Genomic DNA, 14,968 nt, shown 5'->3' with positions numbered 1-14,968 from the left:
TCATGGAATATATCAACCTATGGGATCGGAGCGATAGTACAGCAGATCGGGCACTTGCCTTGCATGTGGTTGACCCAGGTTCGGTCTGCGGTGCCCCCATAGGGTTCCTGGAGCCCTGCCAGGAGTGATCCCTGAGCACAGAATCAGGATCAGCCCTGAGCACCACCAGTTGGGCCCCCCCAAACCAAAACCTTCAATAAGATGTGTGAGCACTCAGGTCTGATGGACCAGCACCCCAGTTAAGTGAACGAGCCCCCAGCTCATTTGTGTAATCCCTGGGCATCCTGACAATAGCCAGCAGTAACAGGAAGGGGCAGGGAAGGAAGCAACAAGGACAAGGTGCTAATGCAACCACTTACCAGGTTTGCTTTATTGGGGAGTAATGAGAGATGCACTGAATGTGCAAGAGTGAGTCAAGAGCCCTCCGCATCCCGGGCCCTAATCCTGTTCTCCACGCTTATATAATGAGAGAATTGCAAAACCAGGCACTTACATCGATAGGATCTGCAGACCTTGAACAAATTTCAACAGCTAACTACCTCTCTCTCTCTCTGTCTCTGTCTGTCTCTGTCTGTCTTTGTCTCTCTGTCTCTCTGTCTCTCTCTCTGTCCGTGTGTGCATGCACACACTTTCTTCACAAATCTATAAATATATAACTCCTACCAGGATTATAAAGCTCTTACAGGGTTGGTTTGTTTTTCTATCTTCCAGGATCACACCCGGCAGTGCTCAGAGATGACTTTTGAGTCTGTGCTCAGGGATCACCACTGGCGGTGCTCGGGGACTATCTGGGGTGCTGGGGATTCAACCTGGGTCAGCCACATGCAAGGCAAGTGCCCTCCCTGCTGTACTACCCCTCCGGCACATGATTATAAAGCACTGATCAAGTTTTTGTTTGGTTTTGGGGGAACCACACCTGATGACTCTCTGCACTTGGGAATTACTCCTGTCGGTGCTTGGGGGACCTTATGGGATACGAGGGATCAAACCCGGGTTGATGGCATGCAAGGCAACTTCCCTCTCCACTGTGCTATTTTGCTGTAATAGTATTACAATTTATGATTTTTTGTTTGTTTGTTTTTGGGGGCCACATCCGGAGATGCTCGGGGCTTACTCCTGGTTCTGAACTCCTGGCCGTGCTTGGGGGACCATATGGGAGGGACCATATGGAATATTGAGGATTGAACTTGCCCAAATGCAAGCAAGTGCCCCCACCCCGTCCTCTCTCTTCAGCACCCTATGATTTACGCTTATAGGGCTGGAGCGATAGCACAGCGGGGAGGGTGTTTGCCTTGCACATGGCCGACCCAGGTTCGATTCCTCCGTCCCTCTCAGAGAGCCCGGCAAGCTACTGAGACTATCCTGCCTGCATGCAGAGCCTAGCAAGCTCCCCGTGGCATATTTGATATGTCAAAAACAATAATAACAACAACAACAACAAAAAAACAATAATAACAAGTCTTCCAATGGGGACGTTACTGGTACCCGCTCGAGCAAATTGATGAACAACGAGATGACAGTGCTACAGATAAAGTCGCTGCACCTTCACTCCCACCCCATGACCCCAACACCTTCCTCCACTGTCCCAGGGTCCTCTCCAGTCCTCCTCCTCCTTTCTCCCTCCTCCCTCTGCTGGGTCATCTCTGTTCTGCAACCCGAGGTTGGTTGAGGGCTTGGCACTCTTAGATACCATTGATGTTCTTTTTCTTGTGTCTCTCTAGGGCACAGATGAATGAGAAACATCCTTCATCCTTCCCCTTCAGGCTAATTTTCACACTGCAAGACTTTACTCACTTTCTTTTTGTGGCAGAACGGGGATGAGGGCAGTGCTCAGGGCTGATTCCCGGCTCTGTGCTCAGAGTGTGAGCTAAGCAGTTCTAGCAGTGCTTTCTTTCTTTCTTTCTTTCTTTCTTTCTTTCTTTCTTTCTTTCTTTCTTTCTTTCTTTCTTTCTTTCTTTCTTTCTTTCTTTCTTTCTTTCTTTCTTTCTTTCTTTCTTTCTTTCTTTCTTTCTTTCTTTCTTTCTTTCTTTCTTTCTTTCTTTCTTTCTTTCTTTCTTTCTTTCTTTCTTTTTGAAACCATAGAGGGTGCCGGGGGATCGAACCAGGGTCGACTGCATGCAAGGCCAGTGCCCTCCCCACTGTCCTATGGCTCCTGCTCTGACACTTCGCCTTCCTTGCAGCTTCCTCGTACCCCAGAGTGTGTGTCTGCCCCAATTTCCTTCTCCACGGACCAGCTGTCAGACAGCTGGAATGACTCCAGACCAAGCTATTGTTCCGCTGGGTGCGGAGGCTCAAACATCTCCTCCCAAGGATCCTTCTGTATTTTGTGGGTAGATGAGCGTAAGGATCATGTGGTCACAGGGTCAGGCAGAAACTCTGTTCTTACTTCTTTGTTGTTGTTGCTTTTGGGTCGCACCCAGCGGTGCTCAGGGAGCAACTCCTGGCATTGCTCAGGGACCCTATGCCATGCCAGGGATCAATCTTGAACCCATTGTATGCATGGCAAGTGGCCTCCCTTCTCTATTATTCCTCCTACTGCTCTGTTCTTACATTTACCCCCATTTACATTTTTTTTAACTTTATGGGTCACACCTGGCGATGCTTAGTGGTGACTCCCGACTCTGCACTCAGGAATTACCCCTGGCAGTGCTCAGGGGAACATATGGGATGCTGGGGTTGGCTGCGTGCAAGGCAAACGCCCTACCCGCTGTGCTATTGCTCCAGCCCCCCATCTACATTTTTATTTATTTATTTAAAAATGTTATTGAGGGATTGGAGTGATAGCACAGCAGGTAGGGCGTTTGCCTTGCATGTGGCCAACCGGGTTCAATTCCCAGCATCCCATATGTTCCCCTGAGCACCGCCAGGAGTAATTCCTGAGTGCAGAGTCGGGAGTCACCACTAAGCATCGCTAGATGTGATCCAAAAAGCAAAAAAAAAATTATTGATACATTGTGAGATACCAATATTGTTTGTGATTGGGTTTCAGTCATATAATGTCCCAACACCCATCCCCTCACCAGTGCACATTCCCTACCACCGTTGTCCCCACCTTCCCCCCTGCCACCCCATCCTGCTCCTACATTTTTGGAGGAGATCTCCACACTTTTCCATAGAGGCTGAAGCAGATAACATTCCCACCAACAGTAAATGAGAGCTCCTTTTTTCTTTTTTTTAAATATTTTTCGGGGTCACACCCAGCGATGTTCAGGAGTGACTCCTGGCTCTGCACTCAGGAATTACTCCTGGCAGTGCTCAGGGGACCCTATAGGATGCTGGGGATTGAACCTGGGTTGGCTGCATGCGAGGCAAATGCCCTCCCCACTGTACTATCACTCGGCCCTTTTTCCTTGAATTCTTTTAAGGGAAACACGTGGCTGTGCTCAGGGCCAACTCTGGGTGGGGCTCAGGAGACCGAATGTGGGGTCAGGGATCAATCTTGAGTCAGTCATATGAGAGGCCAGAACTTTACCTTCTGTCCTATCGCTCCAGCACTCTAACAACCCATTTTTTAAAATAAATTTATTTATTTTTAATTAATGAATCACCATGAGGGTACAGTTACAGATTTATACACATCTGTGCTTATGCTTCCCCCATACAAAGTTCGGGAACCCATCCCTTCACCAGTGCCCATACTCCACCACCAGTAAACCCAGCATCCCTCCCATCCTCCCCAATCCCATCTCCCCCCACCCCGCCCTGCCACTGTGGCAGGGCATTCCCTTCTGTTCTCTCCCTCTAATTAGCTGTTGTGGTTTGCAATAAAGGTGTTGAGTGGCCACTGTGCTCAGTCTCAAGCCCTCATTCAGCCCGCAACTCCCTTCTCCCACATGGCCTTCGACTACATTATAGTTGGTGATCCCTTCTCTGAGTTGCCCTTTCCCCAGAATGTGAGGCCAGCCTCCTAGCCATGGAGTCAACCTCCTGGTAGTTGTTTCTACAATTCTTGGGTGTTAGTCTCCCACTCTGTTATTCTATATGTCATAGATGAGTGCAATCTTTCTATGTCTGTCTCTCTCTTTCTGACTCATTTCACTTAGCATGAAACTTTTCATGCCGATCCACTTAAATAAAAAATTTGTGACCTCCTTTTTTCTAACAGCTGCATAGTATTCCATTGTATAGATGTACCAAAGTTTCCTCAACCAGTCATCCGTTCTAGGGCATTCGGGTTTTTTCCAGATTCTGGCTAATGTAAACAGTGCTGCGATGAACATACATGTACATATGCCATTTCGATTATACTTTTTTGCCTCTCTGGGATATATTCCCAGCAGTGGTATTGCTGGGTCAAATGGGAGCTCAATTTCTAATTTTTTGAGAATCGTCCATATTGTTTTCCAGAAGGGCTGAACCAGTCGGCATTCCCACCAGCAGTGTAGAAGGGTCCCTTTCTCGCCACATCCTCCCCAACAGCGGTTGCTTTTAACAACCCATTTTTAAAAGATAAATGTTGGGACTGCAGCGATAGCACAGTGGATGGCGTGTTTGCCTTGCATGTGGCCAACCCAGGTTTGATTCCCGGCATCCCATAGAGTCCCCTGAGCAACACCAGGAGTAATTCCTGAGTGTAGAGCCAGGAGCAATCCCTGTGTATCCCCAGGTGTGACCCAAAACCAACCAACAAATAAATAAATAAATAAATAAATAAATAAATAAATAAATAAATAAATAAATAAATAAATGAAGAATGTCAAAGTGGAGCAGCAGAACTGGAAGTCAGTAGGTTCACCCTTTTGGGGCTTTGCAGGTGGTCCCTGAGTCAGTGTCCCCCCCTAAACCTAGGAATTTTTTTTTGCTTTTTGGGTCACACCTGGTGATGCACAGGGGTTAATCCCTGGCTCTGCACTCAGGAATAACTCCTGGTGGTGCTCAGGGGACTATGTGGGATGCTGGGAATCGAACCTGGGGCAGCTGCGTGCAAGGCAAACTCCCTACCCGCTGTGCTATCGTTCTAGCCCCTAAACCTAGGACATCTTGATTGCCTTGGAGTTGATTCCTCCCAACTACCCAGAACCATCAGGAAAAAGCTCTGAGCAAAGTTATTGAGCTGAGAACTTCAGGGGCACTCCTCTAAGCCCCACTCTTTTTCTGGGGGGAACACCTGACAATGCTCAGGAGTTACTCCTGACTCTGAATTCAGAAATTACTCCACCAGGAGTTTGGGGAACTTTATGGGATTCTGGGGATCAAACCTGAGTTTGCCACGTTCCAGGCTGCTGAGCCTCGAGGTGGGGATTGGCATACAGGGGTGACCCCTGAATCAGGAGACAGTGGCCACAGACTTTGGCATGGCTGAGCTAGTGAAACCAGTGATCAAGTGTCTGCACTGGGGCTAGATCCAGAGCATGGTGGGGAGGGCACTTGCCTGGCACTCGGCTGACTCAGGTACCATTTGTGGCATCCCATAGGGTCCCCCGAGCACCACCAGTAGGAATCCCTGAGAACAGAGCCAGGAGTCAGCCCTGAGCACAGCGGGAATGGAACACCCCTGAAACAAAAGAAAACAAAACACAAGCCTGCAAACTGCACCCACTCTCTCTTCTCTTTTCTTTCTTTATTATTTTGCTTTTTGGGTCACACCTGGCGATGCATAGGGGTTACTCCTGGCTCATGTACTCAGGAATTAGTCCTGACGGTGATCGGGGGACTATATGGGATGCTGGGAATCAATCCAGGTCGACTGCATGCAAGGCAAACGGCCTCCCCGCTGTGCTATCGCTCCAGCCCCCCCCCCCCCCACTCTATCTTTTCTTGCAGCTTGTCATGATCACGGGGCAGGAGACTCTGTTTGTGTGTGTGTGTGTGTGTTTGTGTGTGTGTGTTTGTGTGTGTGTGTGTATTCACCTGTTTCCCCATGAACAACAAGGAGCAAGCCTTTCCATCTATGACTTCCCAATTTATATTTTTAGGCCACACCACGCAATGCTGGAAGGCTCCTCCTGGCTTCTCAGGGGCCCATGCAGTGGCCTGGCTCGAGCCCAGAAACCCCACATGCTAAACACAGGCTCCAGACCTCTGATCATCTCTCTGCTCTGCCCCCTGAATCTAGGTTTCCTTTTATTTATTTTTAATTGTTTGGGGAGGGGTCACACCTGGCAATGCTCAGGGGACCCTATGGGATGCCGGGGATAGGCCTGGATTGGCTACATGTAAGGCAAACACCCTCCCCACTATACTATGGCTCCAAATCCCAACCCCCCCCCCAAAAAAAACGATTTTTTTGGCTGGAGCGATAGCACAGTGGGTAGGGCGTTTGCCTTGCATGCGGGCGACCCAGGTTCGACTCCCCGCATCCCATAGGGTCCCCCTGAGCACTGCCAGGAGTAATTCCTGAGTGCAGAGCCAGGAGTAACCCCTGTGCATCGCCGGGTGTGGCCCAAAAAGCAAAAAAAAAAATTAAAACATGTTTTTGGGTTTGGGGTCACACCCACTGATGATCAGGGCTGACTCCTGCCTCTGCACTCAGGAATGACTCCTGGCAGTGCTCAGGGGACCCTACGGGGTGCCACAAATCGAACCTAGGTCAGGTGTGTGCAAAGCAAGGGCCCTCCCCGCTATTGCTCTGCCCCCACCAAGTTTGGATTTTAAAGTGCTAGGAGGGAAACAGCACCCCTTCCGCCCTCCTACCGCGCCTCTCCCTACTCCCGGGCTCTCTTTCTTGTTTGTTTGTTTTAATTCGGGGGCCACACCTGGCAGTGCTCAGAGCTGACCCCAGGCACTGAGCTCAGGGATCACTCCTGACAGCGCTCAGCGATGCCAGGAATCGAACCCGGGTCGGCCACGTGCGAGGCAAACGCCCTCCCCGCTGTGCTCTGGCTCCAGCCCCCTCGGGGGCCGTCTCTACTGGCCGTCCACCCTGCCGCTGCCCTCTGCCAGCCCCTCTGCCGATGCCCAGGGCGGCTGGCACCTCGCAGCCAGCCCGTCCTGGTGTAAAGCAGGGAGCAGTCCAGCAGGTTTTTCCTCCCGGCCTGCTGCGGGGCACGGGGCTGTGCTCTCCTCCCCGCCTCGGCACGGCCCGGCCCGGCCCTTCCAGCTCTGCCCTCACACCCGGGTGGCAGCCGAAGCCCGCAGGAGACAGGCGCGCCAGCAGGATGCCCAGCATCTTCGCCTACCAAAGCTCCGAGGTGGACTGGTGTGAGAGCAACTTCCAGCACTCGGAGCTGGTGGCTGAGTTCTACAACACGGTAGGAGGGGGGGCGGGGGTGGGGGAGCTGGGGGGAGGATGTGGGGGGCGCGGCAGGTCTGGGGTGGGGGTAAGGGGTGGGTTCTGGTCGCTCACGTCGTTGATGCTGGGGAATCTCGCCCGAGCAGTTTGCCTCTCTGAGTTTTCCCTTACTCATCGAGCCACTTTCATTCATTCGCGCCTCTTCTCCTGGGGAGGCACGTTCTAGAAAGAATGTTAAGGTGGTCTGCGTCTCCCCCACAGACTCATCACAGAGGTGGGCAGGGGGGACAGCCACAGAGGTGAATTCCACACATTGATACTTCGGGGTACTCACGGATGGGAGCATTCAGGGGAGGGTTTTGAGCTGGTGTGGGAAGGGAGCAGCAGATCAGAGAGGGCTTCCTGGAGGAGGTGACACCATTCTCCTCTTCCCCCACCAGTTAGACTCTCCAACCCCAGCCCAATTCACCCCTGTGGCTGGGGACAGTCTGGGTTTTAGTTAAGATGAACCCCATATCCTAGGGGATCTTTTTTTTTTTTTTTGATGCTGATCCCAGGGCAGGTGGGTGGTCCTTGATCTCAGCGGTGCCCCGGTGGTGGGTGAAAGCAAAAACCCATCATGGAGGTGTAAGTGGCTCTGGCCACTGTGGCTGGGGCCAGGAAGCTGCCGCTGTGAGCTGTGAGAGGTCGGGGCCAGGGTGGTGGCAGCGGTGGCGGTGGCGGTGGCGGTGGTGGGCGTCGCTCGGGTGGGGGAGGAACCCCAGGCTGCTGAGTGCATCAGCCCGTGAGCAAACTGCATTCTGAGCAAGTCACGTTCAGCTCGGGGCCCGGCGTCCAGGGTGAGTTCTGCTCGGTCAGCCTGGCTGTGTCACGCGGGCAGTGCCCTGCTCGGAAGTCACGCTGCGTACCGGGCACTGACTGGACGTGGCAGTTTGTATGACAAAGGTCATCATCGCATCCTCAAGCAGTGCAGCATGGTGGGGATGGCGAAGGGGTTGCGCACATTTCTTTTTCAGGGTGGGCTAAGCGGGCTACAATCTATTTATTTATTTATTTATTTGCTTTTTGGGTCACACCTGGCTATGCACAGGGATTAGTCCTGGCTCTGCACTCAGGAATTACTCCTGGCGGTGCTCAGGGGACCATATGGGATGCTGGGATTTGAACCCGGGTTGGCCGCGTGCAAGGCAAATGCCCTACCTGCTGTGCTATCGCTCCAGCCCCTATCTATTTATTTTTTTAAAGGTTTTTGAGACACACCAGGCGCTGCTCAGGGCTGACTCCTGGCTCTGCACTCAGGAATCACTCCTGGCCGTGCTCAGGGGACCCTGTGGGATGTGGGGTTTGAACCTGGGTTGACCACGTGCAAGGCAAACGCGCTCCCCCCTGGACCCTCTCTCTGGCTCCAAACAGGGGTTCATATTGGAGGTGGAAAGTGGGGTCACCCTGGCACACGGAACCAGGACTTGAACTTGGCAGTTCTGGAACGAGTATTTGGGGTGTGTGGGAGGAGGAGGAGGAGACAAAATTGGGAGGTGACTTCAACCTTAAACACTGGTTTTTCTGACCCAGTTACCCCCTTTAAAAAATTTAATTCTTGGGGGCTGGAGCATTAGCACAGCAGGTAGGGCGTTTGCCTTGCACATGGCTGACCTGGGTTCAATTCCCAGCATCCCATAGGGTCCCCTGAGCACTTCCAGGGGTAATTCCTGAGTGCAGAGCCAGAAGTAATGCCTGTGCATTGCCAGGTGTGGCCCCAAAAAAGAAAAAAATTTAATTCTTCTTGAGACATTGTGAATAACAAAGATATTCAAATTGAGTTTCAGTTAGACTGCAGTCTAGAACCTGTTTCGCCACCCATGTTAATTTTCCTCCACCAGTGTCCCCACGTTCCCTTCGCCCCCCCCACCTGTCCCCTTGACAGGAAGATTGGAGGGGGGATTGGGTTGGGGCCACACCTGGCAGTCCTCAGGACTGACTCCTGGCTATGAGCTCAGGGATCACTCCTGGCGGGCTCAAACGCGGGTCGTCCTCATGCAAGGCAAACGCTCTCCCCACTGTGCTATCGCTCCAGCATGGACAGACGCATTTAAAAATTTGCCGGCTGTGGTTTGCATCTGTCAGTGCCAAGGCTCCGTGGCTTGTATGTAAAGCTCTAGCTCTCCTCTATATCACTGATGTACTGTTTGGCTTTGCCCTTCTTTTGGGGGATGGTGTTTGGGGGCCATGGCAGGGCGCTGATAAGGGGTGGCTCTTGGCTCTGTGCTCAGGAACCACTCCTGGCATGGCTCGGGGGAACCCCCGGAGGTGCTGGGGATGGAACCTGGGTCAGCCACATGCAAGGCAGTTTCGTTGCTCTGTTCTATCTCTCTGACACACTCACCTGACACACTCTGACACACTCACCACTTCCCTGACACCTGACACAGCCTTGACACACTCACCACTTCCCAAAGCTGGCAGGCTGGAGTCAGAGTCTCCGGGGCTCGCTGGGGGTGTCACCCCAAGTTTTACTCCTCCTCCCCAGGGATGTGAACTTGCCTGACCCTCAAAAGTCACACTTGAATGGGGCTGGAGAGGTAGTTTGATCCCCAGCACCCCTGAGCCCACCATGAGTGATCCCTGAGCACAGAGCCAGGAGTCAGCCCTGAGCAACACCGGTGCGACCCCCCAAACCAAACCAAACCAAATCCAGAAAACCCTACCTGTAAAAATGAAATAAGGGGTCCTAGGGGTTCTAGTGCCGATCTCTTTATGTCCTCAGAAGAGGGTGTTGGGCTTGTGGAATGCTTGGTTGAGTGCTCTGGTAAGAGTCTACAGTGCAGGAGCAGAGAGGTCCAGATGACGGGGTTAAGCCACTTGTCTTGCATACAACCATCCTGGGTTCGATTCCTGGCACCCCACAGAGTCCCCGAGTCCCACCAGGAGTGACCCCTGAGCACCTCTGGCTGTAACCCCCCTACTACCACTACCACCACCATCCTTCTACCCCACAGTGAAAGGAACCTAAAGTCTCTGCAACCTACTTGGAGATGCGAATGGCAGTGACAGGGGGCCGCCCCGGGGCTCGCTGGGAGCACTCATGTAGAAGTTTGGAGCGAATGTGAGCACACTCTGAAACTGTGCAGGTCACCTGCCGGCTTGTGGCCGGAAAGATGGGCGGGGGGCTAAAGCACTCACTTGCCTCGGAGTGCCTGGGGGGGCATCCAATCCCCAGCACCGAACTGTGCCTCAATCACGGTCAGGGGGTGCTCCTGAGCACAGAGCCAGGAAGCGCCTCTGACCACCTGGCTGGGTGGGGTCTCAACCTTCTCCGCCCTGCAAAAATAGCACTGTAGCACTGTCCTTCCATTGTTCATCGATTTGCTCTAGCGAGCACCAGTAACGTCTCCATTGTGAGACTTGTTACTGTTTTTTGGCCTATCGAATACGCCATGGGTAACTTACCAGTGCTGTCACGCGGGCAGGATACTCTCGGTAGCTTGCCAGGCTCTCCGAGAGGGATGGAGAAATCGAACCCGGGTCGGCCGCGTGCAAGGCAAATGCTCTACCCACTGTGCTATCACTCCAGCCCCTGCAAAATAAGTGAATTAATTTAAAAAATCTGGGGCCTGAGAGATAGCACAGTGGGTAAGGCGCTGGCCTTGCACGCGGTCCACCCGGGTTCGATCCCCGGCATCCCAGAGGGTCCCCCGAGCACCACCAGGAGTGATCCCTGAGCTCCAGAGCCAGGAGTCACCCCTGAGCAATGCTGGGTGTGGCCCCAACAGCAACAATAACAAAATCGACCTGACAAGCAGTGAAGACACAGATGTCTTCCGGTTACTCCTGTCCCCTTTGGAACTTTCACCTCTAGGAATTTTTTTTTTTTTTGCTTTTTGGGTCACACCTGGCTCTGCACAGGGGTTACTCCTGGCTCTGCACTCAGGAATCACTCCTGGCGGTGCTTAGGGGACCATATGGGATGCTGGGAATCGAACCCGGGTCAGCCACGTGCAAGGCAAATGCCCTACCCGCTTTGCTATTGCTCCAGCCCCTCTAGGAATTTTTTTTCTTTTTTTGGGTCACACCTGGAGATGCACAGGGGTTACTCCTGGCTCTGTACTCAGGAATTACTCCTGGCGGTGCTTAGGGGACCCTATGGGATGCTGGGAATCAAACCCGGGTCGGTCACGTGCAAGGCAAATGCCCTCCCCGCTGTGCTATCGCTCCAACCCCACTAGGAATTTTTTAAATTAAAATTCTTTTGGTTTAGGGGCTATACCCGGTGATGTTCAGGAGTTACCCTCAGCTCTGTGCTCAGGAATCACTCCTGGTGGGTCTCAGGGGACCCTCTGGGATGCTGGGGATCGAACCCAAGTCGGTCGAGTGAAAGGCCAGCACCCTCCCCTCTGTGCTATCCCTCCCAGCCCCACCTGGAGCACCTTCGACCAAATCATATCTCCCCATAGAGAATAGGAGACACGGAGGCAACTCTGAGTCATTTGTCATTGTAATAAAAGAAATGGGTCGAGGAGAAAAAGTCCCTCTGTCTGTTTCTGTCTCTGTGTGTTGCTTTTGTTGTTTTGGGGCCACACCCAGCAGTAATCAGGTTTCATTCCTGTCTCTGCACTCAGGGATTACTCCTGGTGCTGCTTGGGGGATGTCAGGGGTTGTCGGGGATCGAACCTGGGTCAGCTGCGTGCAAGGCAAGTGCCCTCCCTGCTGTGGTGCTATGGCTCCGGCTTCGGGGAGAAAAATGTGGGCCAGAGCATTCCCACCCATGTGTGCCAGCACATTAGATTTCTGTGAAATACTGGGAAACTATTGAATTGATTTTTGTCCTAGCCCACACAGTATCAATAAGTCTCACAATGAGAGATGTTACTGGTGCCCGCTCGAACAAATCAATGAGCAACGGGATGACAGTGACAGTGACAGTGACACCTGGAGGTGCTGGGAATGGGGAGGGGTGTTACTCCTGGCTTGCTTGAGGGTCACTTGGGCGAGCAGATGGTGCCAGGGATGGACCCCAGAGCCTCTACATGCAAAAAAAAAAAAAAGCCTTGCCTTTTTTTTTCTTTTTGGGTCACACCCAGCGATGCTCAGGGTTTACTCCAGGCTCTGCACTCAGGAATTACTCCTGGCAGTGCTTGGAGGACCCTATGGGATGCCGGGAATGCGTTTGCCATGTGCAAGGCAAATGCCCTACCCGCTGTGCTATTGCTCCGGAGGCTTTTAAACACCTGTTGGAAAGTATAGAAAGATTGAGAACCCCTGGGGTCTACAATCTTGTTTGGGTTTGTTTTTATTTGGGGGGGGCATATCCAACAGTGCTCAGGGCTTACTCCTACCTCTGTACTCAGGTATCTCTCCAGGCAGGGCTCAAGGGACCCTGTGGGGTGCCAGGGATTGAACCCAGATTGGTCACAAGGAAGGCCAGCGCCTTCCTCACTGTGCTATTGCTCCAGCCTCTTGCTGCCTTGGTTTGTTTTCTGTTTTTTGTTTGGATTTTTTTTTTGCTTTTTTGGGGTCACACCTGGCAATGCACAGGGGTTACTCCTGGCTTTGCACTCAGGAATCACCCCTGGCGGTGCTCAGGGGACCATATGGGATACTGGGAATCGAACCTGTGTTAGCCGCGTGCAAGGCAAACGCCCTACCCGCTGCGCTATCACTCCAGCCCCTACTGCCTTGGTTTGAACTTTTGTCTGTGGACACTCTGCTGGTGTGAAAAAGGTTGAATAATGCTGCTTTTTTTCCCCTTTTGGTGGGGAGGAGAATTGGGCCCCTCCCAGCTCTGCACTCAGGGGTCACTTCTGGTGGGGCTCCAGGATCCACACATGGTACCGGGGATTGAACAGGGACCAGCCACTTTCCAGAGAAGCGAACAGACTCTTTTGCTATCTACCCTGAAGGATCTGGTGAATCATCTATCTGGAACCCCGTGAAGCTCTTTTATGATCATTATTTTTGTTTTGGCGGGGGGGACCCCACCCAGCTGTGCTCAGGAATTATTCCATTTCTGTGCTCAAGAATCACACCTGGAAGGCTCAGGGGACCCTAGAGGGTGTCCGGGGGCAAACCCAGGTTGCCCGCCTGTGAGACCAGCATCCTCCACGCTGTCACATCTCTCCGACCCAATCAGTGGTTCATATCGATGTCGTTCTAAGCTGTTTTGAGATGGAGACGCTTCTCCTGAAGTCTGTTCTCTTAACATGCCGGCTTTCTCCCGGCTGGGCATGCAAGGAGCTGGAACTCTGGGGGGGGAATGAGCCTTGACTCCCAGAATCAGGATATGGAGAGTCAGCCTGGCTGTGAGTAGGCTTTATAGAGGTGCGCACCGGTGAGGGTTCAGGGTCCCCCAGCTCAGGCTCCAAAGGCGGGAGGGGGAAGGTGGCAGTGTGCGATTTTTTTTGTGCTTTTTTTTGGGTCACGCCTGGTGATGCACAGGGGTTACTCCTGGCTCTGCACTCAGGAATTACACCTGGGGGCGGGGGGGGGCATATGGGATGCTGGGGTTTGAACCCAGGTTGGTCGCGTGCAAGGCAAAAGCCCTACCTGCTGTGCTATCACTCCAACCCCCCAGCACACAATTTTCTCTCTGGGGTCCTCTCAAATCTTCAGAAGCTCCCCCTTCCCGTCTCTCCCATGGGGTGCCGGGAGACACAATAAATAGTGGGGAGGGTCAAAGCAATAGTACAGCGGGGAGGGCATTTGCCTTGCATGTGGCCAACATGGGTTCGAACCCTGGCATCCCATAGGGTCCCCTGAACATGCCAGGAGTAATTTCTAAGTGCAGAGGCAGGAGGAACCCCTGAGCATCACAGGGTCTGATGCCCAATAGTGGGGAACTGGAGTCAGAGTGATAGCACAGCAGGGAGGGCGCTAGCCTTGCACTCAGCTGACCTGGGTTCAATCCCCGGCATCCCATAGTGTCCTCTAAGTGATTTCTGAACTTCCTGAGCACAGAGCCAGGAGTACCATCAGGTGTGGCCCTTCTCCCTTCAAAAAAGCACTGGGTTACGGAGCCAGAGAAGAAGAGAGGGAGAGGGAGAGAGAGGGAGAGGGGGAGAGAGAGGGAGAGAGAGGGAGAGGGGGAGAGAGAGGGAGAGAAAGGAGAGGGAGACAGAGAGAGGAGAGGGAGAGAGAGGGAGAGGGAGAGAGAGAGGGAGAGAGAGGGAGAGACAGAGGGAGAGAGAGGGAGAGACAGAGGGAGAGTGAGAGGGAGAGAGAGGGAGAGACAGAGGGAGAGTGAGAGGGAGAGAGAGGGAGAGACAGAGGGAGAGACAGAGGGAGAGGGAGAGAGAGGGAGAGAGGGGGAGAGGGGGAGAGAGAGAGAGAGGGAAAGAGCGAGGGAGAGAGCATTCAAAGGGCAAAACCTGGAAGGCTGGGGTGAATCTCCACCAACACGTGGTCCCCTGAGCCCTGCAGGAGAGCTGCCTCTCAGCTCCGGGCAGGTAGAGCCCCAAGCACCCCCACGTGTGGCCCCGAAATCAGACCAAAAATCCCGAGGGGCGGGGGTCCCAGGAGCTGCGCAGCTCGGCTTCTCCCACCCCTGTCCTGGGCTGGGGTTGGACTCCAGCTACCCTGGAGGGCACGGCTGCCCTTTGGGTTCCAGCAGCGTGGACTGATGCCTGCCCAGCTCTAGGTTCTGGGGGGAGGCCAGTGACCAGCAGTGGTCAAAACTCAGGCACGTCCAAAAGACATCATGGCCTGCAGACACACATGGGGCAGCTCCGAGCTGGATCTTGTCTGTGCTCAGGGGTTACTGCTGGCTCCAGCCCCTTATCTGCCTCCTCCCTCCCTCCCTCCCTC

General features: G+C 53.2%; 1 protein-coding gene across 1 annotated transcript in view; it reads left to right on the top strand.

The window, feature by feature from the left end:
- The first annotated feature begins 7,097 nt into the window (after window positions 1–7,097).
- ACER1 (alkaline ceramidase 1) overlaps window positions 7,098–14,968 on the top strand; it is a 21,102-nt gene continuing 13,231 nt past the window's right edge. Inside the window, exon 1 of the mRNA XM_004619482.1 lies at window positions 7,098–7,190. Within this exon, the coding sequence (XP_004619539.1) occupies window positions 7,098–7,190 (93 nt within the window). The remainder of the gene's footprint in view (window positions 7,191–14,968) is intronic.

This window comes from Sorex araneus, chromosome 2 (genome assembly GCF_027595985.1).
Source record: "Sorex araneus isolate mSorAra2 chromosome 2, mSorAra2.pri, whole genome shotgun sequence".
Lineage (NCBI taxonomy): Eukaryota > Metazoa > Chordata > Mammalia > Eulipotyphla > Soricidae > Sorex > Sorex araneus.
This window is presented reverse-complemented; position numbering and strand designations above follow the sequence as displayed.